Genomic DNA, 23,158 nt, shown 5'->3' on the forward strand with positions numbered 1-23,158 from the left:
CCCTACTGCAGCTTGGCCCTTTAACAGGCCGCAATGGCTGGGAAGGCCCTTTAAGTCTTTAAAGCCAGTGGTCGAGAAGGTGAAAGCTCATTAGGTGGCTAAAAGGTGACCTGGGTTCTCTGAGGGCTGCCTAATTTTTGCCCTGTTGCCCATTACAGCGTGACCAATATTTATTTTTAAAAGCCTCTCTAGATGTGTTCTATCCAGGAGTCCCCTGGGTCTGATGCTGACACCTCTCAGGGAGAGATTTCTTGCTGGGTGTCGGTGTCGCCAAAGGCAAGAACCAAGAGACCACCTGAGCTCGAGATGGGAACTGTTACACGGGAAGAGTGGCGTAGGTTTGCAGGCTGCGGGCTGCAGACCACTCCCGAATGCCGGCCTCGACGTTTCCACCCGGATCTGCGGCAGCTACTCTGCGAGTCAGAAGGACCTGGGTTCTAAGCCCGGCTCTGCCACGTCTGCTGGGTGACCATGGGCAAGTCACTTCACTGGACCTCAGTTAACCTCATCTGTAAAATTCATTCAGTAGTATTTATTGAGTGCTTACTATGTGCAGAGCACTGTATTAAGCGCTTGGAATTACAATTCGGCAATAGATAGAGACCATCCCTGCCCAATGACAGGCTCACAGTCTGGGGATTGAGACTGCGAGTCCCATGTGGGACAGGGATTGTGTCCAACCTGATTTGCTTGTACCCACCCCAGCGCTTAGTACAGTGCCTTAATTATTATTACTTCTATGGGTCTCAGTTACTTCATCTGGAAAATGGGGATTGAGTGTGTGAGCCCCATGTGGGATAGGGACCATATCCAACCCGATTGACTTAGACCTACCCCAGGGCACAGAACAGTGCTTGGCAAATAGTAAGCACTTAACAAGTATCGTAATTATTATTCACTCGATGGGACCTCGGGCCTCAGGGGTTCGAACACTGTCAGGGTTGACTTCTGGACTCAGATTTTGATTTTCCAGTTGGAACCTGGCCCATTTCAGAGGGAGAACTGATGAATGTTAAACGGCTTTAAAAAAAAATCATCGAGCCTCTTCGTCACCTTGGCTTCCCCGAGTTCTTTATCGGCCGTTTCCAGGGCAATTTCTTTGTGCCTCTCCATCTGCTGGGCGAGGTGATCTATCTCGGACAACTCCTGGCAGAGCTCTTCATTTTTATTACTTAAACTGACCACTTCGTTAGTCACGGTATGCTTGGAGTCCAACAGGTCTTGGATACGATCCTCCAGGTCGCGGTTAGTTTGCTGAAGAAAGTCAACCTGAAAAGAGAGTTCATGAATGAGACGGAAGAGTAATTGCCAAATGTTCATTAAAGCAACATGGTAGCCGCCGCCTTCCCTCTCGCCACTGAGGGCCTCCGTTCCGGCTTGCTCCTGTGCCATCTCAGACTCTTCCGTCACGGCCGAGAGTTGAGCTTATTTGGTGTATTTGTGCTGTTTGAAGGTTTCTCCACTCCCGACGGGTCTGTTTCCAATCCTTCCTCCCCATTCAGATTGCGAGCGCCCCAAAGGACAGGAAGCAGCGTCGTCTAAAGCACGGGCCTGGGAATCCGAAGGACTTGGGTTCTAGTCAAGAACTGTGGCACAGTGAAGTGACTTACCCAAGGTCAAACAGCAGGCAGGTGGCGGAGCCAGGATTAGAACCCATGACCTTCGGACTCCCAAGCCCTTGCTCTATCCACTAGGCTACACTGCTTCTTAACTGAAGTGACTTGCCCAAAGTCACACAGCAGGCAAGGGGCAGAACCTCTGCCTCCTAAGCCTGGGCTCTTTCCACTGGGCCATGCTGTTTCCCCCTGCACCTTTGTGTCCTGAAATCTTATATGTCTAACTCCAGTGTAAACTATTAAACATTTTTAATCTCATAGATAGACCGTGTCTAAAACGTGGCAATCCGTTACTTGATGATTTAAGTGGGCGATGAGCTTCTCGTTGCTTTTATTCCTCGATTCCAGAGACAGCACATCATGGGAACGACCCCCATCCAAGGCCGTGGCCAGACGCTCTATCTCCCGCTCTCTCAGCTCGATCTGCAAGAGGGAAATGTTTCTGTTACTTTGAGGGTTTACTCCGCCACAGATAACAACGAACATTTGTAAATGACTTACTCAATCATTCAATGGCATTTATTGAGCGTTCACTATGTGCAAAGCACTATACTAAGTGCTTGGGAGAGGACAATATAACAACAGACACATTCCTGCCCACCACGAGGGGGAGACAGACATTAATATAAATAGATAAATAAATAGATGAAATACAGATCCATACATATGTGCTCTGTGGAGCAAGTCAGAGCGGCGCAGAAGGGAGTAGGAGAATAGGAGAGGTGGGCTTAGTCAGACTTGTTCCAGCGAGTGCCTGCTTTGGGATAGGCTGACCAAGGAATTGAGCCGTTGCTATTTGTCATTTGTTCATTCAATCATATTTATTGAGCACTTACTGTGTGCAGAACACTGAACTACGTGCTTGGAAAGTACGATTCAGCAACAAAGAGAGACAATCCCTGCCCACAATGGGCTTCACAGTGTAGAAAGGGGGAGACAGATATCAAAACCAGTCAACAGGCATCAACAGAATCAATATGAATAAATAGAATTAGAGATATGTACATATATACACAAGTGCTACAGGGCAGGGGGTGGGTAGAGCAAAGGGAGTCAGGGTGGTGCTGGGGGAGGGTGAGCTGAGGAAAAAGGGGGCTTAGTCTGGGAAGGCCTGACATGGAAGAAGGGAAGGCTCCTCTGGACCACATATCCCACCCGGAAAACCACGTTGACCCAACAGTTCCAAAAGCAGTTTCAAGCAAAGCACATTTCCCGGTAGTTTCAATCATCTTTTCTGGACAAATGGGGATTCTCATTCCAAGTGGATTTCAATCAATCAACCAATCCATCAATGGCACTTACTGAGCACTTACTAGGTGCACAGCACTGTACTAAGTGTTTGGGAGAGTATCATTTCTATTCATATTATTTATATTAATGTCTGTCTACTTCACTAGACTGTAACTTTGTTGTGGGCAGGGAATGTGTCTGTTATATTGTACTCTCCCAAGCACTTAGTACAGTGCTCTGCACACAGTAAGTGCTCAGTAAATACGACTGACTGACTACAGTACTACGGAATTAGCAGAAACGTTCCCTGCCCAAAGCAAGCTTAGAGTCTAGAGGGGGAGACAGTCATTAATGGGAATAAAAAAGTAATCTATAATATACAATTTAAAGATATGCACCTAAGTGCCTTAGGGTTGGGGCAAATGTCAAAGGGACCTATCCCGGGAGCCGTGGTGCAAATTGGAGGTGTAAAATAGTAGGAAACACTGTAGAGTCAAAGTGATGGATGAATCAGTCTCCGTATGAAAATGAAAATAGGGTTTTCAAAGTAAAGGATGCAGAGAGGAGTGAGAGTTCGGGGAGGAGATAGCCCCTGGGAGGTGATGACAGCTTTTATGATTTAATTCCTGACGAATGATGGGTCCCTAAATGCTTGGAGTTGTGGAGATGCTCCAGCGCAGATTTCTATTCCTTGCACCGTTCCCAACTACGTACCTGGTAAACCAACAGTTTCTCTAGACCTATAACTTTCTCTAGACCTATAATTTCTCTTCCAAAAAAAAGGAGATTCAAATGGAAATAGTAAGAAGTAGACATCTTATGCTTTAAAAGTATTTTCTATAGAAAAAGGAATGTATGAACTAATGATGATGATGATAATCAAAATTGTGGTATTTGTTAAGCACTTACTACGTGCCAGGCAAGCAAAATGGGTTGGAGAGAGTCCCTGTCCCACTTGGGGCTCATAGTCTTAATCCCCATTTTACAGGTGAGGTCACTGAGGCCTAGAGAAGTGAAGCGACTTGCCCAAGGCCACCCAGCAGACAAGTGGTGGAACTGGGATTAAAATGTAGGTCCTTGCGACTCCCAGGCCCTTGTTCAATCCACTAGGCCACACTGCGGAACAGAAACTTATCGAAGTTTTTACTTCATTGGCGTGGTTTACTGTTTCACTAGAACAGGATCATAAAACCCCGTGCAGATTTCTGAGAGATGTGGTCGAGCACCCATCACTGGATAATTTTGCAGATAAAATAAATAAATCCTTAAAAACTCCCAGGCCAGGGATGGTTTTTGTCCTTCACCTGTCCGGAGGCGGAGGGCTCTAGACAGCGACCTCTTTGTCCCCTTCTGGCTCCAGGATTTTACAGCTTGCCAGAAGGCTCGGGGTTATAAATTTTGTTATTGGTGACCACGCTGTCGGTGTTTCTTATTAATCCCGCCAAATACAAAAAAAGCACCCAGCAGGACTTCAACCGCTTAAAATAGATACATGCGCCCACAAATCACACTTAACGTCTACCTGTAGATGTAAAAACCACTTAGCTCAAAGGGATGCAATCATGAGGCTTAGGAGAGCAACCCTTTAATAATAGACGGGCAATTCTCCAAACGACCTTTGGCTGGAAATGGATGTAAACAGTTGTAACAACGAGATGAGCATTATAAGGCAATAATTACCAAAGGGCAGATTTTAGGCCAAGAGTGAAGCGTGCCAAGGCCCCCGTGAATGGGCTTGGCTTTGGACCTTTGCTTCCCTGGAAATGGTGTTTTATTTGTACCCATTCATTCAGTCAGTGGTATTTATTGAGCACTTACTGTGTGCACAGCACCATAATAAAAGCTTGGGAAAGTACAATTTAACAATAAACAGCCACATTCCCTGCCCAAGGAAAGCTTAGACTAGAGCTTATAGTCTTCAAAGTGCTTAGTACAGTACTCTGCACATAGTAAATGCTCAATAAATACCACCGATTGATTGACTGATTAGAACACCCGAAGTCCCCAGAGGAATCTGGGCGGGTCCCGGCCCAAAGCCGGGACCCAACTGCCGCAGACGGACCAGCCTGGCCTACGGCCCTGTTGGAGTCGAAACATCCTAAGAATGGTGGAGATGAGGAGGTAGAATAATAACAGCTGTCGCATTTGCTAAGCCCTTACTATGTGCCAAGCACCGTTCTAAGCACTGAGGTAGATACAAGTTAATCAGGTTGGACACAGTCCCTGTCCCACATGGGGCTCACAGTCTTAATCTCCATTTTACAGTTGAGGGAACTGAGGCCCAGAGAGCGAAGAGACTCGCCCAGGGTCACACGGACGGCAAGTGGCGGAACCGGGATTAGAACCCATGTCCTCGGGCTCCCAAGCTCGTGTTCTCGCCACTATGCCACACTGCTTCTCAGGAGCGAGAACGGCATCGTGCCCTGTAGATGGCAACACGCTGGTACAGCAAAGAACGATCTTTGCACGTGGACAATGAGGTCGGAATAATGGTCCCGCAATGGCTTGTCAGTCACCCACCCCGCCGCAGGTGATTCTTAACGTCACTCATGTCTCCTTTGAGGATGAAGGGAAGCTTTTCTATACACATGTAGGTGAAACTCTCGAAGAATAAAAAAACACCACAGAGAGAAGAGATGAGCAGTGATGTAAAACGAGAACCACTTCAGAATTTTAAAAGGTCTTTATGGTTCAGAACCTCACCATTCACCATCAAGAGTAACAGCTTTCAAAAAACTCTCAGCCCAAGAGAGATCTTTTGTCAACGGGAGATGTACCCCACTGATTCTTCGGTTCGGCTTGGGCATAGAGGAAATACTCAAAGAGGGGAAAATTCAAGCACTAAAATAATGCCGGGATCCCGGGTGGTAACCACTACCCCAGTAAACAACAACTCACAGTTAGACCATTTCGATCACTATTTAAAATACAGTCCTACCTGCTTTTCATAATGCTTGGCGCCATTTTCAGATGCAGCCAATTTTTCCTGCAATTGAGACACTTCCTGTTGAAGTTCATGAATTCTGAAACACATTTACAAATTGACCGTTGGATCAGTTTAGCTCAGGGTAGCAGAACGATGCAGTAAATTGCTCACGCCCTCTTCCGCCCTGTTCCCCCACCTCTTCCCCGGCCACTGGCTCATCGTCTAAATCCCCATTTTACAGACGAGGGAACTGAGGGACAGAGAAATGAAGTGACCTGTCCAAGTCATTTGCGCACACTCTTCTACCGTTAGGGTTTTTCAGCACTTCAACATTTCAGCTGGGAAGCAAAAATCGTGGGCATTTTCAAAGTCTCCCCTGGTGCAGAATAATAATGATGGTATTTGTTAAGCGCTTACTATGTGCAGAGCACTGTTCTAAGCGCTGGGGTAGACACAGGGGAATCAGGTTGTCCCACGTGGGGCTCACAGACTTCATCCCCATTTTACAGATGAGGTAACTGAGGCACAGAGAAGTGAAGCGACTTGCCTACAGTCACACAGCTGGCAAGTGGCAGAGCCGGGATTTGAACTCATGACCTCTGACTCCAAAGCCTTTCCACTGAGCCACGCTGCTTCTCTGACACTGACCCAGTGAAAGATACTCTCATTATGTTCCTTAGTCATAAATTCACTTAAAAGGCAACCAAACACCCATCATCACCGAAGAAATTCACACGATCCGTGTTAATTTTGCACCCAGTCCCGCCATGAGGAATACTCTTTGAGGAGAGATCAATAATCTTCTTCAAAGGAAGCTCACCAGCTGGGCAGGGACATTATTAGGGAAGCAGCATGGCCTAGTGGAGAGAACACGGGCCTGGGAGTCAGGAAGCTTCTAATCCCGGCTCTGCCACTTGTCTGCTGTGTGATCCTGGACAAGTCACTTCACTTCTCTGGGCCTCAGTTACCTCACCTCAAAAATGGGGATTAAGACTGTGAGCCCCGTCTGGGACAGGGACTGTGTCCCACCTGATTAGCTTGTATCTACCCCAGTACTTAGAAGAGTGCTTAACACAGAGTAAGCGCTTAACAGGTACCATTATTATAATTATTACTATTGTTGGGCAACCTAATTTGGCCTTATGGAATATCGGGGCACTCCCCCCGGGCCTAATCTCCTGTCAAAATGAAGTTTCCTCACACTAACTACTTCAGGCCTTAAAGACCGGTTCCTCGTTCCCTAATCTGTTCTGATAAAGGAATCTGCATCTCCGATTCTAAGAATGACGATTCTTCTAGCAACTGACGCCTCACTAGCGGAGAAGGAACTCCAAAGAAAACTGAGGATGGACACGTCGACTGAATCGGGAGCAGAGCCGTCCCCGAAGGTGCCTCCGATTAAGCTGGATGAGGGGAAAAAGAAAGGAGAACTTCTGAACGGGCCGAGAAAGACCTCTGTCTCGCTTGGCTGGGGCATCCCCGATTTCCTCAGAGTCACCTGTTGTCGGCCACTTGCAGGAGGTCCGCAACGTAAGGGTCGCTTGGCTGAGGGATGGGGTAAGCGCTGAGTCCCGAGGGAGGGACGGGCTGGTCGATGTGCATTCGCTGGCGCCGGAAAGCGATGGGTCTCTTCTTACCACCTAAAAAGGCAAAGGCCCATTACTCCAAGTTCGAGGGGAAACTGAGTCACCCGTTGCCATTTCCACGCCCTGGCTACCCCACACGTAATTACCGGAGGACTCTACCCCGTCCATGGATGGGGCAGCGATCGGCGTGGGCACAGTCGGACGTGGTAGGAGCTCTTCCCACACCCTTGGCAGGGGAGGCGGGCGGACACCGGAGGAGCACCGTAAAAAAGAACAAACCGTTGCCCCGGGCCACCGAGAGACAGAGTGAGAGGGAGGGAGGGAGGAGTGCTGGCTTTTTGGTTGAAAATCGTTAAGGTGGACCCTTTAAGGAAGTACCTGGCACTCAGGAGGAGATGAAAAGAGTCGCGCAGGGCCAGTCAAGGAAGAGGAGGGCACACAAAGTCGCTCCCACAGAGAGATGGGGGGCAGGGACAGAGAGGGGCAGGGAGAGGGAAGGGAACAGGGATATGGGGGGGACGGGGGAAGGAGGGGGGACTGGAGAGAGGGAGAGACAGAGAGAGAGAGGGGGCAATCCAGCACATAAGGCTCACTTATGTCTGTATCTGTCACTTATTAATATCTGTCTTCCACTCTAAGCTCACTGTGAGCAGGGAATGTGCCTGCTACATTACTCTCCCGAGCACTTAGTACGGTGCTCTGCACAAAGTAAGCGCTCAGTGATGATGAAAACATCACTATGGCAGAACTGTGAGGGCCGATCCCATCCAGACTGCGGCAGTTGAGAGGTCAAATTTCCATCAGGGGACTGCTTTCTCGGTTAAAGACTCTAGGCTGGGAATCTCCGGTCTCCAAGATTTCGCTCGGCCGTTCATTCAGTCGTATTTATTGAGCGCTTACTGAGTGCAGAGCAGTGTACTAAGTGCTTGGGAGAGTACAATGTAGCAGACACATTCCATGCTCACAGCAAGCTCAGATTAGGAGACAGACATTAATTGAGAGAAATAAATGACAGATATGGACATAATTGAGCCATATGTGCTATGTTGCCCCCCTTCCTCCCTCCCCAATCCCTCCCCTTTCTCCCTAATCCCCAAGGTCTCGATGAGACGTTTTTCTGCAACGGATGGGGAGACCTCCGCTGTCCCTCAGAGTCATGAGACACACTGAATCAAAGATCCTGTTTCCTCCTCACACCCGCCCAACCGCTCTTTTACAGACCCAAGGACTGACACGATCACCTCTCTTTCACACCTATCGTGGATTTTTCAAAGGGACCTGCCGAGGTTCCCGCTTAAGAGATAAAGGCAACCGTGGGGCTTCATGTGCCGGACGGAGACACGTTCCTACCTGGGGTTTGTACGACCGCATGCAGATTCTTTTCTTGGAGCTGCTGGATCTTTTCTGTCTTAGCTTTGCTGTCCTTCTCCAACTGCTTAACTTTGTGGATGTACTGGTTGTTCAGAAACTTCAAATCAGCCGTCTCATGCTCGATCTTCCTTAAGGTGATCTTCAGATCTTTAAGTCAAAAAGAAGGCAAAAGGGGTCCTTGTGGCGTATATTCTATTAGTTAAAATAGGTTGATGGTACATTGAAGACATCACTCTGCTGATTTTGTTAGTTTTAAAAAGTATTTGTGCTTACTCTATACCAGGCGCTGGGGTAGGTTTAAGCTAATCATGTGGGACAGAATTCATGTGCTACGAGGGGCTCACAGTCTCAATCCCCAATTTATAGAGAGGTAACTGAGGCACAGAGAAGTTAAGTTGACTTGCCCAGAGTCACCCAGCAGGCTGAGTCAGGATTAGAACTCAGGTCCTCTGACTCCCTGGCCCAGGGCTCTTTTCACTAGGCCACGTCGCTACTCTAGTTCTCTTGTTGTCTAGTCGTCTCATCTCGGGCCTCAGATGCTTGAAAAGACGAGGCTTTTCCCTTCCAATGCATCCGGGACTTTTCAACTGCAGTTACTAGGTCAAGAGGACAGGGATCAGGGAGGCCAGACTCTACTAGGAGCTTAGTACAGTACTCTCTGAGTACTAGAGTCGAAAAATACTCCTGTTTAGGATGATTAGGTTTCTCGGCATAGTCTCAAGAAGGGAGAAGGATGTTATGGGGCGTTTGGGGTTCAGGACCCTCGAGAAGGACAGGGGAGGGTACTCGCAAGCTCTAAAGTACTAGGATAGATACAGGGTAATCAGGTTGACATGGTCTATGTCTCACATGGGGCTCACGGACTTAACCCCCATTTTACAGATGAGGGAACGGAGGCCCGGAGAAGTGAAGTGACTTGCCTAAGGTCACAGCAGACAAGTGGCAGAGACGGGGTTAGAATCCAGGTCCTTCCGACTCCCAGGCCCGGGCTCTATCCACTGAACCATGCTGCTTCTCCCAAGTGGTTGGGACAGCACTGTATTAACAGCGTTGGTAGACATTTTCCCTGCCCACAAGGAGAATACAGTTTAGAGGATTCCCCATACCCTTAGATTTGAACCCTTCAAGCACTGGATATTCGGGCTTCCCTCAGACTCACAGCACTTCCGTATGCATCCGTAATTTATCCGTGTCTGTCTCCCCCCACTAGACAAGATCCATGTCTACCGACTCTACTGTTCTGTATTCTCCCAAGAGCTTAATACAGTGCTCTGCAGACAGTAAGCACTCAATAACAGCTACTGATTGACTAAAAAAAAAACAACAAGTGAGAAAGCTGATGCACTCTCCTCTCCCACTCCACCCCAGCTCACCTGTTTCGCTCCACTCAGGCCCCCTGGGCCCCATCCCTATCTCACCTGCCACGAACCTCTTACTCCTTTTACTCATGTATGAGTGAAGTTCATACATGAAAGACATCAAACTCTTACTTTGTCACTTACCTTTAACGTGTTGGTCTGATTTTTCTTTCAGTTTCAATAATTCCAAGTGTAGGTCATTATTTTCCCTGACGAGCCTAGCGTTTTCGGTCTTATATGGTTCCAAAATGAAATCACAATTGGCATTCTCTTTTTCTGCCTTGCTGGCAGACAATTTTGTGCTCCGCAGACTCTCGGTTGTATGGACAAGGTCGCTGAAATGAAAAGACATCAGAGGATGTGAATACAGATGAAAACCAACGCTAAATACTTATCTCTTCGGCATGTTGCCCCTAATCAAAGCTGGTTTTATATTTTTAAAAAAAAATCGATGATGACCCTCATTTCGTTAAAATCCAAATTTTTAATCTTGCTATGGGAAGGGATCGTGCCTGCTAATTCTGCTATATTCTACTCTCCCAAGTGCTTAGTACAGTGCTCTGAACTTAGCTAGTCATCAATAAATGCCATTGATTGATTAAACCAAGAGATATACGCAGAACGATTTTGATTAATGACAACAATTCCATGATACTTCCAGGTCTCGGTTTCCTCATCTGTAAAATGGGGATCCAATACCTGTTCTCACTATTATTTAGACAGCAAACCCCACGTGGGACAGACTGTGTCCAACCTATCTTCTATCTACCCTGGCAAAGAGTAAACACTTAACAAATACCACTAATGATTATGATTAGAATTTTGTTCACCTACAAGAGTAGTAAAAGATCTCACTCATAGATATTGCATTGATTTCCCTGCCTGTAAATATTCCTGTTTCAGTCTTTCCCATTAGGGTGTAGCTCACTGTGGCCAGCGAAGGTCCTTGTGTTTCTGTTGTACTTCCAAGGAGCTTAGTACTCAATGGTATTTATTGAGCGTATACTGTGTGCAAAGCACTGTACTAAGCGCTCAGGAGAGTACAATACGACAGATTTAGTAGTCACATTCCCTGCCCATAAGGCCCAGTGCAATGGTACTTGGTTCTCACTCAAGAGACAGCGCTATAAAATCATTACTTCTCTACAGAGAGAAGGATCAAAATTTGATACATCCAGAGCTCTGAACTACACACTCATCCCAAAAGTGGACTATGGATCCTATGGACTGCGGAAGCAGCGTGGCCTAATGGAAAAAGCACGGACCCAGAGTCAGAGGACCTGGGTTCTAATCCCAGTTCCGCTACTGTCTGCTGTGTGACCTTGGGCAAGTAACTTAACTTATCTGAGCCTGAGCTGCCTCACCTGTAAAATACTTGCTCTCCCTCCTACTTAGACTGTGAGCCCATGTGGGGCAGCGACTGTGTCTGACTTGAATGATTTGTATCTACCGCAGCGCTTGGAACGGTGCTTGACATATAGTAAGCGCCTAACGAATTCCATTTAAAAAATTACTGTTTTAATTCAAAAACACTACAAAATGAAATGCATCAACAAAAATGAGACCCACTTGACTCTATTTTCAGGGTTGATAGTCAACTTGAAGGCATCTTCTGCAGCCAAAGAATCAATAACTTTTATCTCTTCTAAAGTCACCATTGAGTCCTACCCTCTAAAAAACGGGTATTCCGGAAACATGGATCAAAAATAACAGAAACTACGGGGAGCACTCATCATGAAAAACAGGGAATCGCCTACACAGCTACTCTACAACGATGACGTCAACGGGAATATTATTTTTAAGGACCAAGATATTGCCTCTGACTGCAGTCAACAATACTATTTGTCCTAATGAAACAATAGCCATAAATGGAATTGGTCAAGGTGCTTTCCCCTTCTCGATTATAAGTTCGATGTGGTCAGGGAACATGCCTGCCGACTCAGTCGTGCTGTCCTCTCCCGAGTGTTTAGTACAGTGCTCTGTGCATATTAAGGGCTCAATAAATACCATTCACTGATTTCTATCACATGAGTTCTTCTTAACGTGGGGTTTGTCAATAACACCACCCTGGCGGAATAATAGAGGTGAGTGCGTTTCGTCTTTTGGGTTTTAACTGGTTGAAAAGATTTTCGCCCAGGTGATGCAATCCCCATGTGATCATTCCTCCATGCAAAAGGTTTCCTTAATTAGAGAATCATTCCTGCTGTCGTAAGACTTGGGAATTTGGGCACCAGATTGTCTGGTTCGTTTTTATTCAGCCAAGATGAGAAAAAGCAACTGAAGATAATTACTCAGGGCAGAAAATCATCAGAAACGAGAAAGCAGGGCTTATATTTCAACCTTGTGCAAGACATTTTCCTTTATTTAGATGATTCTTGGAAAAAGAAAATAAAGAACTTCTCTTGGGCTCTTTCTAGCTGAGCATAACCAATCAATCAATGGATTGACTAATCTGTGCAGAGCACTGTACTAAGCGTGTGGGAGAGTACAACATAGACACATTCCCTGCCCACAACAAGCTTACAGTCTAGAGGGGGAAACAGACATTAATGTAAATTATGGATATGTAATAAGTGCTGTGGGGGTGAATAAAGCAAGCAAATCAGGGCAATGCAGAAAGGAGTGGGAGAAAAGGAAATGAGGACTTAGCTAGGGAAGGCCTGTGGGAGATGTGCCTTCAATAAGGCTCTGAAGGTGGGAAGAATAATTTTCTGTTAAATCCGAAGAGGGAGGGCATTCCAGGCCAGAGGCAGGGTGTGGGCAAGAGGTCGGCGGTGAGATGGACAAGACGTACGTACAGTAAGTAGTTGGTATTAGAGGAGCGAAGTGTGCAGGTTGGGTTGGAGTAGGATGATCTTAGCGTTACCCTTGACTCCTCTCTCCCATTCAACCCACATACTCGATCTATCACTAAATCCTGTCGGTTCCACCTCCACAACATCGCTAAAATCCACCCTTTCCTCTCCAGCCGAACTACCACAGACTTGTGAATTACGCAAAATAAAAGACTGATATGACATAAATCAACTATAGACCAAAGCTCAGAGAGAAAGAAAAGATCACCGGACAATTAAGAGAACCAAATGGTGACAAGCTTCAAATGCCAACTGTGTCAAAACAACCTAAGAAATGGCGCGCCTTGGTTTTGCAGAAGTGTAAGCAAGCAGATATCAGCGCCGGGCGGCTCATAGCTGTCTGGTGATCTTTTTCTTCTCTCTGAGCCTGGGACTAAAGTTGGCTTTTATCATCTTAGTCTTTTATTTTGTATAATTCACAAGTTGTGGTTCATAACACCGAGCAATGCCAGTGCATAGAGATGATCACTTTTTTAAAGGTATTTGTTAAGCGCTTACTATGTCTCAGGCACTCTGCCTAGTAATGGGGTAGATACAAGGTAATCAGGTTGAATACAATGTCCCATACGGGGCTCACAGTCTGACGCCAGTTTTACAGATGAGATTGCAGAGTTACAGAGAAGTGAAGTGATTGGCTCCAAGTCAGGGGTCAGAAGGATCTGGGTACTAAATCCCGGCTCCGCCACTTATCTGATTTGTGACCTTGAGCAAGTCACTTCTCTTCTTTATGACTCAGTTACCTCATCTGTAAAATGGGGATTAAGACTGTGAGCCAGCAGGCGAGTGGCAAAGCTGAGATTAGAATCCGTGTCCTTCTGACTCCCAGCCCTTTGCTCTCTCCACTAGGCCACACTTTTTCTCCATCCGATCTTATCCCGTTTCGGAAAACAAGACTGATGGCAATTCCGGGTAGCCGCTGGACCGAATTAAAACCTGTGCTTTCCAACGCAACGCTCCTTTCCTTGGTACCTGAAAAGCTTTTCCACCAGAGGCAAACACTCCACGCTCAGGGGCTGCCGATACCCGAGTTGATCCAGTCGCTTCCGGATGTTAATGAACTTTCTCTCGGCAGCGGAACTCATCGTGTCTCTGGAAAGCGACTTCAATCGCACCCACGGTCCGGTGCCCTGCAAAACGGTAGAAAAGGATGACTCCATTTTGTTTCTGATACTCTGTGACAAACTGTGGTTTTGGAAGGTCTGGGTTGGGGCTCAGAGCCAAGTGCATCCTAACTCTCCAAGACCTGAGGGCTTCCAAGTGGGACTGAACAATGTTGAGAGTTTCCATGCCGCTTTCATGGCCCAGTGGAAAGCACTGACTCCTCCAAGTCTCCTCCAGGAGGCCTTCCCTGACTAAGCCCTCCTTTCCTCTTCTCCCAATCCCTTCTGCGCCGCCTTGACTTGCTCCCTTCATTCATCCTCCCTCCCAAACCCACAGCACTTACGTACATAGCTGTAATTTTAGTTATTTATATTAATGTCTCCCCCTCCAGACTGTACGCTCGCTGTGGGCAGGGTTCTATTGTACTCTCCCAAGCACTGAGCACAAGGCTCTGCACAAAGTAAGCACTCAAAAAATACCACTGACTGACTGGAAAGACAACAGGCCTAAGAGGCAGTGGACCGGTTTCTAATCCCAGCTCTGCCACTTGTCTGTTGTGTGGCCTTAGACAAGTCACTTCACTTTTCTGGGCCACAATCAATTGGATTTCTTAATTATCATTTACTGGGCAGTTTCCTCATTTGTAAAATGGGGCTTCAAAACACCTGTTCTCCCTCCCCCATTGCCTGCGAAGCCCAGTGTGGGATGGGGATTGGATCTGACCTGCTGATCTTGTACTCACCCTGGTGCTTAGCACATAGTAGTGCCAAACGAAGACCACAGTTATTATTACCCCTTCAGTGTTCCCTTCCCACTTGCTCTCCCCTTTACTCCCTACAGTGAACTTGGTCTCCAGGAGGTCACGAGGAAGAGAGTCAAATGAGGGGGATGATTTTTTTGGAGGGGTTGAGGGAGGAGAAAAAAAGGGGGAAATGGAGGCAAGTGATAGGTGGGAAAGTGAAGAAAAGAAGGAATTGGGGGAAAGAACTGTGAGCTACTTGGGGGAAGAAATCAAGCATTTAGTACAGTGCTCTGCACGCAGAAAATGCTCAGTAAATTTCATTGATTGTTTAAGGGACTGAGGAAGAGGAAGATGGGACAGAAGGGGAAATCCCGGGGTTGGGTCTTTGCCCTTGGAATGGCTTCAATGGCATTTAACGGGTCCATATTTATTAAGTGCTTAGTATGGGCACTTAATATGTGCTAAATGCTGGGGTAGAGATCGGGCAATCAGATTGGACATGGTCTCTGAGTCACGTGAGGATCACAGACTAACATAGAGGCAGTGCAGGAATTTGATCCCCTTTTTAAAGATGAGAAAACTGAGGCCTGGAGAGGCTAGGAGACTTGCCCATTGTCACATACCAGACTTTAACATAATAGCAGCAATAATAATGTTTTTATGGGCTTACTATGTGCCACGTACTGTGGTAATAATAATAATAATTATGGTCCTTGTTAAGCACTATGTGCCAAGCACTGTTCTAAGCGCTGGGGTAGATACAAACTAATCAGGTCGGACACAGTACTTGTCCCACATGGGGCTCACACTCTTATCCCCACTTTACACATGAGGCCCAGAAAAGTAAAGTGACTTGCCCAAGGTCACAGAGCAGACACGTGGCAGAGCCGGGATTAGAACCCAGGTCCTTCTGACTCCCAGATCATCATGACACGCATGGGCCTGACAACCTAAGGAGGAGGGAGAGCGGGGCCTGAATCCCCATTTTACAGGTGAGGCAACTGAGACCCTCCTCAAATCCAACATGGACTCTCCTCTGCTTCAAAGCCTTATTGAAGAGAAGCAGCGTGGCTCGGTGGAAAGAGCCGGGCTTGGGAGTCAGAGGTCGTGGGTTCTAATCCTGGCTCCGCCGCTTGCCAGCTGTGTGACTTTGGGAAAGTCACTTCGCTTCTCTGTGCCTTATGTGCTTCATCTGTAAAATGAGAATTAAAACTATTAACCCCCGAAAGGTTGACTTGATCTCCTCGTATTCCCTCCCCAGCGCTTAGAACAGTGCTTTGCACATAGTAAGAGCTTAACAAATACCACCATTAATTAATTATTGAAGGCCCACCTCCTCCAGGAGGCCTTCCCAGATTAGGCCCCACTTTTCCTCTTCTCCCCCCACTCATCCCCTGCTCCCAGCCCTTCTGTCCATCACTGCAATAATGACAATGGTATTTATGAAGCGTTTACCATGTGCAAAGCACTGTGCTAAGTGCTGGGGGGAAGGGGGATACAAGGTCATCAGGTTGTCCCACGTGGGGCTCACCGTCCTCATCCCCATTTTCCAGATGAGGTCACTGAGGCCCAGAAAAGTGAAGCAACTGGCCCCAAGTCACTTTTATTAGCTTGGGCCGGCGGCTGGCCCACAAGTACCATCTTCATTATTATTATTATTAGTAGTAGTAGTAGTAATAATAATAATGGTATTTGTTAAGCGCTTCCTATGTTCCAAGCACTGTTCTAAACACTGGAGGAGCTACAGGGTCATCAGGTGGTCCCACGTGAGGCTCACACTTCTCATCCCCAAATTGCCCATTTCAAGCATTTAGTACAGTGCTCTGCACATAGTAAGCGCTCAATAAATACAATTGAATGAATGAATCCCCATTTTCCAGAGGAGGTCACTGAGGCCCAGAGAAGTGACTTAATAATACTGTTGGTATTTGTTAAGCACTTACTATGTGCAGAGCACTGTTCTAAGCGCTGGGGTTGTCCCCCGTGAGGCTCACAGTCTTCACCCCCATTTTCCAGAGGTCACTGAGGCCCAGAGAAGTGAAGTGACTTAATAATAATAATGTTGGTATCTGTTAAGCGCTTACTATGTGCAGAGCACTGTCCTAAGCGCTGAGGTGAGGCTCACAGTCTTCATCCCCATTTTCCAGAGGAGGTCACTGAGGCCCAGGGAAGTGAAGTGACTTAATAATAATAATGTTGGTATCTGTTAATAATAATAACGTTGGTATTTGTTAAGCGCTTACTATGTGCAGAGTACTGTTCTAAGCGCTGGGGTAGACACAGGGGAATCAGGTTGTCCCACGTGGGGCTCACGGTCTTAAGCCCCATTTTACAGATGAGGGAACTGAGGCCCAGAGAAGTGAAGTGACTTGCCCACAGTCACACAGCTGACAAGTGGCAGCGCTAGGATTCGAACTCATGACCTCTGACTCCAAAGCCTGGGCTCTTTCCACTGAGCCACACTGCTTCTCTATTAAGTGCTTACTATGTGCAGAGCACTGTTCTAAGCGCTGGGGTGAGGCTCACAGTCTTCATCCCCATTTTCAGGAGGTCACTGAGGCCCAGAGAAATGAAGTGACTTAATAATAATAATGTTGGTATCTGTTAAGCACTTACTATGTGCAGAGCACTGTTCTAAGCGCTGGGGTGAGGCTCACAGTCTTCATCTCCATTTTCCAGAGGAGGTCACTGAGGCCCAGAGAAGTGAAGTGACTTAATAATAATGTTATTTGTTAAGCGCTTACTATGTGCAGAGCACTGTTCTAAGCGCTGGGGTGAGGCTCACAGTCTTCATCATCCCCATTTTCCAGAGGAGGGCACTGAGGCCCAGAGAAGTGAAGTGACAGTAATAATAATGTTGGTATCTGTTAAGCGCTTACTATGTGCAGAGCACTGTTCTAAGCGCTGGGGTGAAGCTCAGTCTTCATCCCCATTTTCCAGAGGAGGTCACTGAGGCCCAGGGAAATGGAGTGACTTAATAATAATGTTATTTGTTAAGCGCTTACTACGTGCAGAGCACTGTTCTAAGCGCTGGGGTGAGGCTCACAGTCTTCATCATCCCCATTTTCCAGAGGAGGTCACTGAGGCCCAGAGCAGTGGCTTGCCCACAGTCCCCCCAGCTGACAAGGGGGCAGAGCGGGGATTGGAACCCACGACCTCTGGCTCCCAAGGCCACGCGGATGGCCGGCCTCTCCGGGGGCCTGCGTAGAGCGCTGTGCGGAGAGTAGGCGCCGAAGGGATGGGTGAAGGGCAGGGTTGGGTGGGCAGCCTTCCGCCATGTTTCCCGGCATCCCCCGCGGCCTGTCATGTCAGGACTGGCCCCCCTCAGGACCGGCCCGTCCTTCCTGAGGGAAGGGGCTCCCCGAGCAGGAGGAGGAAGACCCGCCGCCGCCCGGGCCTCACCTGCCGCTCGGCCCTCCGCCCTCCGCCCGCATCCCGACGCGGCGCCCGCTCCCCTCGGGCCTGGCGGCGGGCGGCCCCTCGGGCGTTTGAAAATGGCGCCGGGCGAAGAAGGAGGCCCAAGCCGAGGGGCGGGAAGGGCCGCGCCCGTTGCCGTGGTAACCGCGGGCGCGCGCCCCTCTCAGGGGAGCCCACAGCGCCCCCCGGCGGCCCGGAGGCCCCAACGGTCACTCATTCTTCATTCTGTCGCAGTTATGATAATAATGATTGGTCAATCATGATGTTGGTGTTGGTTAACAATAATGTTGGTATTGGTTAATAATACTGTTGGTATTGGGAGTCAGAGGTCATGGGTTCGAATCCCGGCTCTGCCACCTGTCAGCTGTGTGACTGTGGGCAAGTCACTTCACTTCTCTGGGCCTCAGTTCCCTCCTCTGGAAAATGAGAATTAAGTCTGTGAGTCTCATGTGGGACAATCCGATGACCCTGTATCTACCCCAGTGCTTAGAACAGTGCTCTGCACATAGTAAGCGCTTAACAAATACCAACATTATTATTATTATTGACTAACAATAATGTTGGTATTGGTTAATAATACTGTTGGTATTGGTTAATAATAATGTTGGTATTGGTTAACAGTGATGTTGGTATTGGTTAATAATGATGTTGGTATTTAATAATAATGTTGGTATCGGTTAGCAATAATGTTGGTATCGGTTAACAATAATGTTGGTATTGGTTAACAGTAATGTTGGTATTGGTTAGTAATAATGTTGCTATCGGTTAACAATAATCTTGGTATCGGTTAATAATAATGTTGGTATTGGTTAACAATAATATTGGTATTGGTTAAGCGCTTACTATGTGCAGAGCACTGTTCTAAGTGCTGGGGGGAGAGACAGGGTCATCAGGTTGTCCTCCTTGGGGCTCCCAGTCTTCATCCCCATTTGGCAGATGAGGGAACTGAGGGCCAGAGAATAATAATGTTAATAGTAATAATGTTGGTATTTGTTAATTACCTGATATCTCCTCCATCGCTAAGTGCAGTGCCTGGCACATAATAAGCGCTTAACAAATACCTTTTTTTTAAAAAAGTGATTTGATGGTTCCTAAGCTACCGCCCCGTTCCCTCCCGATTGACAGCTCGTTGTGGACAGGGAATGGGTCCGTTATATTGGACTCTCCCAAGGGTTTAGTACAGTGCTCTGCACACAGTGAGTGCTCAATAAATAGGATTGACTGACTCGTCCTGGGCATTTCAGAGAGGACGTCTCCCCCTAGCGGCCAATCTGCGGGACTGCCGACAAGACCTTTTCCTGCAAGAAAGTTCATTCCAAAATAATAATAATAATAATAATAATAAAGATGGTATTTGTTAAGCGCTTACTATGTGCCAACAACTGTTCTAAGCACTAGGGTAGATACAAGCTAATCAGGCTGTCCCACGTGGGGCTCACAGCAAGTCACTTCACTTCTCTGGGCCTCAGTTCCCTCATCTGCAAAATGGGGATGGAGACTGTGAGCCTCACGTGGGACAACCTGATTATCCCGTACCTACCCCAGCGCTTAGAACAGTGCTCTGCACACAGTAAGCGCTTAACAAATACCAACATTAATATTATTATTATTGAGGAGCATGGCCTAGTGGCAAGAGCAGGGGCTGGGGAGTCAGAGGTCATTCATTTATTCATTCAATAGTATTTATTGAGCGCTTACTATGTGCAGAACACTGTACTAAGCGCTTGGAATGTACAGTTCTGCAATTCGTGGGTTCCAACCCCAGTTTCTCCCCTTGTCTGCTGTATGACCCTGGGCAAGTCACTTAGTTTCTCTGTGCCTCGGTTACCTCATCTGAAAAATGGGGATTGAGACTGTGAGCCCCACGTGGGACAAACTGATCACCTTGGATTTACCCCAGCACTTAGAACAGCGCTTGGCACATAGTAAGAGCTTAACAAATACTATTATTATTATTATTATTATTATTATTAATAATCACCATTGTGGTAACTGAGGCCCAGAGAAGCAAAGTGACTTGCCCAAAGTCACACAACTGACAAGTGGAGGAGCCGGGATTAGAACCCACGACCTCTGCCTCCCAAGCCCGGGCTCTTGCCACTAAATCACGCTGCTTCTGCTCCTTAGCCACCACCTCCTTTGAAGGCGGGAACTCAAAAGTTGCAACCCTCTCATCCCAGCTGCGAATTTACGAGGGCTCGCACCTGCCTGAGCGAGAGGCCATTTCCTGTCACCCGGGAGGGCTAGAGGACCAAAAATCAAGTGAAATTAAATATAAAAAAATTCCAGCCCTATCACCACAGGTGTGTGGTTTGGCCGACCCGCTCCATCCGCTCCTGGCCCTGTGGCTACGGTCCCGTCCGTCCGGAGCCACGCCGACTCGGCCACGGAGGAGCTGAAGTCGTGCAAGCGATCGAGTGCTGGAAGAAGCCATTTCTCTTGCAAATATGTTTAGTTGAAGGATCATCATTCGGGATACTGGAAAACCTTTCCCCAAAAGATCACTTAAAGGTAGAAAACAAAGCAGGTTTCCCTGGTTACTGGGCTCTCAAAGTCCTGGTAATTGATCTCAAGGCCAATGGGAGCCCCCACGCTGTCTCTTTTCTTGATGCTTGCTTCTATCAGGGCTCGCGTTTTAAAATTCGTATTGCTTCCCAAAACACCTTTACTCGGAAGGCTCCGAGTTTTATAGATCTTCTCCGGTTGAGCATTCTCAACCCTCTTTTACAGATTGAGAAATGGAGATGCAGAGGGAAGGAGGGAGGGGTGGGGGGTAGAGAGAGAAGAGAAGCAGCACAACAGTGATTAGAACACCGGCCTGGCGGTCAGAATCAATCAGTGGTATTTATTGAGCGCTCCGTGCAGAGCACTGGACTGAGCTCCTGGGTTCTAATTCCGGCTCCGCCACTTGTCCGCTGGGTGGTCATTTCACTTCACTTCTCAGTGACCTCATCTGTAAAATGAGATCGAGACTGTGAGCGCCATGTGGGACAGGGACCGTGTCCAACCTGATTTGCTTGTATCCGCCCCCTTGTTTAGTACAGCACCCGACGCATAATAAGCACTTAACGAACACCACAATTATTATTATACTCTTCTCCCTATACGTAATTCATTTTAACGTCTGTCTCCCCCTGTAGACTTTAAGTTCCTTGTGAGCAGGGATGGAGTCTACCAACTCTATTATATTGTACTCTCCCAAGCGCTTAGTACAGTGCTCCATAAATACACTTATTTGATTGATTAAATAGGTAACCCCGCCCAGAACAGCAGCAAGGCATCCCCCCAAGGAGGGTCATCTGGTTCAGACCCTATGACACTCTGCTGCTTTCCTCCTTCACCTCCTTCTTTAGAAACGGCATAACGTGGCGGATAATGCCTTGGTCTGGGAGTCAGAGGACGTGGGTTCTCATCCCGGATCTGCCACTGTGTGACCTCGGGCGAGTCACTTCCTCTGCGCCTCAGTTCTTTCGCCTGCAAAATGAGGATTCGAAACCACTTCTCCATCTTCCTCACTACTGACCTCTTTCCCACGTCCCGCCCCCGGCCTGAAATGTCCTCCACCTTCATGTTCAACAGACAGTGATTCTCCAGCCCGTTTCCACCTCCACCGAGACACCTTTCCCGGCTAGGCCCTCGTTTCTCCTTGTCCCACCCCCTTCTGCGTCGCCCTTGCGCTTGAATTTCTACCCTCTATTCACCCCTTCCTCAGTCCCACAGCCTTTACGTCAGTCAGTCAACCATATTTATTGAGCGCTTGCTGTGTGCAGAGCCCTGTCAGAGGAAGCAGGGAGGCAGCCGGGGGCTGGAGCTTCCACGAGGCTCCGGGAGAGTCCCTGGGGATGAATTTGCCGGTAGTGGTGGCGGTCCTAGGGGACCCAAGTTCAGCCTGGTGCTCGGCGCAGGGCTGAGAGCCAGGGTCTCCGGGAAGACGCGAAAGAACCGAAGCCGGCAGGCGGAAGGGTCCGGGGGATGAGGGAGGGAAGAGAGAGTGTCTGTGTGTAGGCCGAGAAGGGGGTGGTGGATACAAGCAAATTGAGTTGGACACAGTCCCTTTCCCACACGGGGCTCACACTCTTAATCCCCATTTGACAGAAGAGGCAACTGAGGCCCAGAGAAGTGACTCGCCCAAGGTCACACAGCAGACAAGGACGACTCCCTCTGACAGCTTCACATACTGTCTCCACCCGTCTCCCCACCTCTAGACTGTAAACCCGTTGTTGGGTGGGGATCGTCTCTGTTGCCGAATTGTACTCTCCAAGCGCTTAGTACAGTGCTCGGCACACGGTAAATGCTCAATAAATACAATCGAATGAAAGCGCTGGCGCCGGGATTAGAACCCATGACCTTCCGACTCCCAGGCCCGTGGTTCTACGGCCACGGCTGCTTCTCTTCACCGTTTCCCTTTCTCCACACTGGATCTCTCACCCCTGGCGAACAGAGTGTCCCGAGAGGTGATTCCGTACTAAGTTCCGGCACTGAATCAAACTCGTTGCTGTGTCGTCTTTATTTCTTTTAACTCAGAGCTCGAAGGCCTGCAAAGTTTCCTGTGAATGCCGCCTGGAGTTTTTATTAAATGCTGTATTAGCTCACTACTTAGAAAGCCTTTTAGAAAACCCTCTCCCCTGTAAGTGCTACGCTATCGAGTCCTCACCCTTGGCTTCCGAGTCATTTCGCCCTGATCGATATTCGCTTAGTTACGACTTGGCAGAAGTCAAAGAAAGGCAGAATAAATATAATCGGTGGGCTCACTGGGGCATTGGTTCCGAAGAGCTGCTCGAGGGCGGCGGGTTTTTGGTTTTTAAAATATAACCAATGGATATTGTAAAACGTTCTCAAGTTTACGTTGGGATCCAAGAATCCCGTTTTGCTGTTTCGCTGAGCTTACTGAGAACAGCATTTAACTTTACACGCCGGTCGCCTCCCGGAGAAATGGCAACGTTATTCATCGTCACT

At 47.9% G+C, this 23,158-nt stretch overlaps 1 protein-coding gene across 3 annotated transcripts in view; it reads right to left on the reverse strand.

Annotated features, from left to right (window-relative positions):
* Window positions 1-18,283, reverse strand: part of CEP135 (centrosomal protein 135) — a 46,723-nt gene extending 28,440 nt beyond the window's left edge. For 2 of the 3 annotated variants that reach the window (XM_029077014.2, XM_029077013.2), the window contains exons 1-8: window positions 18,188-18,283; window positions 13,912-14,069; window positions 10,232-10,422; window positions 8,709-8,876; window positions 7,271-7,412; window positions 5,785-5,869; window positions 1,911-2,039; window positions 1,054-1,269 (exon numbers count right to left, since the gene is read on the reverse strand). In XM_029077014.2, the coding sequence (XP_028932847.1) occupies window positions 1,054-1,269; window positions 1,911-2,039; window positions 5,785-5,869; window positions 7,271-7,412; window positions 8,709-8,876; window positions 10,232-10,422; window positions 13,912-14,024 (1,044 nt within the window). In that variant the 5' untranslated portion in view covers window positions 14,025-14,069; window positions 18,188-18,283. The remainder of the gene's footprint in view (window positions 1-1,053; window positions 1,270-1,910; window positions 2,040-5,784; window positions 5,870-7,270; window positions 7,413-8,708; window positions 8,877-10,231; window positions 10,423-13,911; window positions 14,070-18,187) is intronic. The other variant, XM_029077015.2, reaches the window with a different exon arrangement.
* Window positions 18,284-23,158: the final 4,875 nt, after the last annotated feature.

The sequence above is a fragment of the Ornithorhynchus anatinus genome, chromosome 12 (assembly GCF_004115215.2).
Source record: "Ornithorhynchus anatinus isolate Pmale09 chromosome 12, mOrnAna1.pri.v4, whole genome shotgun sequence".
Taxonomy (NCBI): Eukaryota; Metazoa; Chordata; class Mammalia; order Monotremata; family Ornithorhynchidae; genus Ornithorhynchus; species Ornithorhynchus anatinus.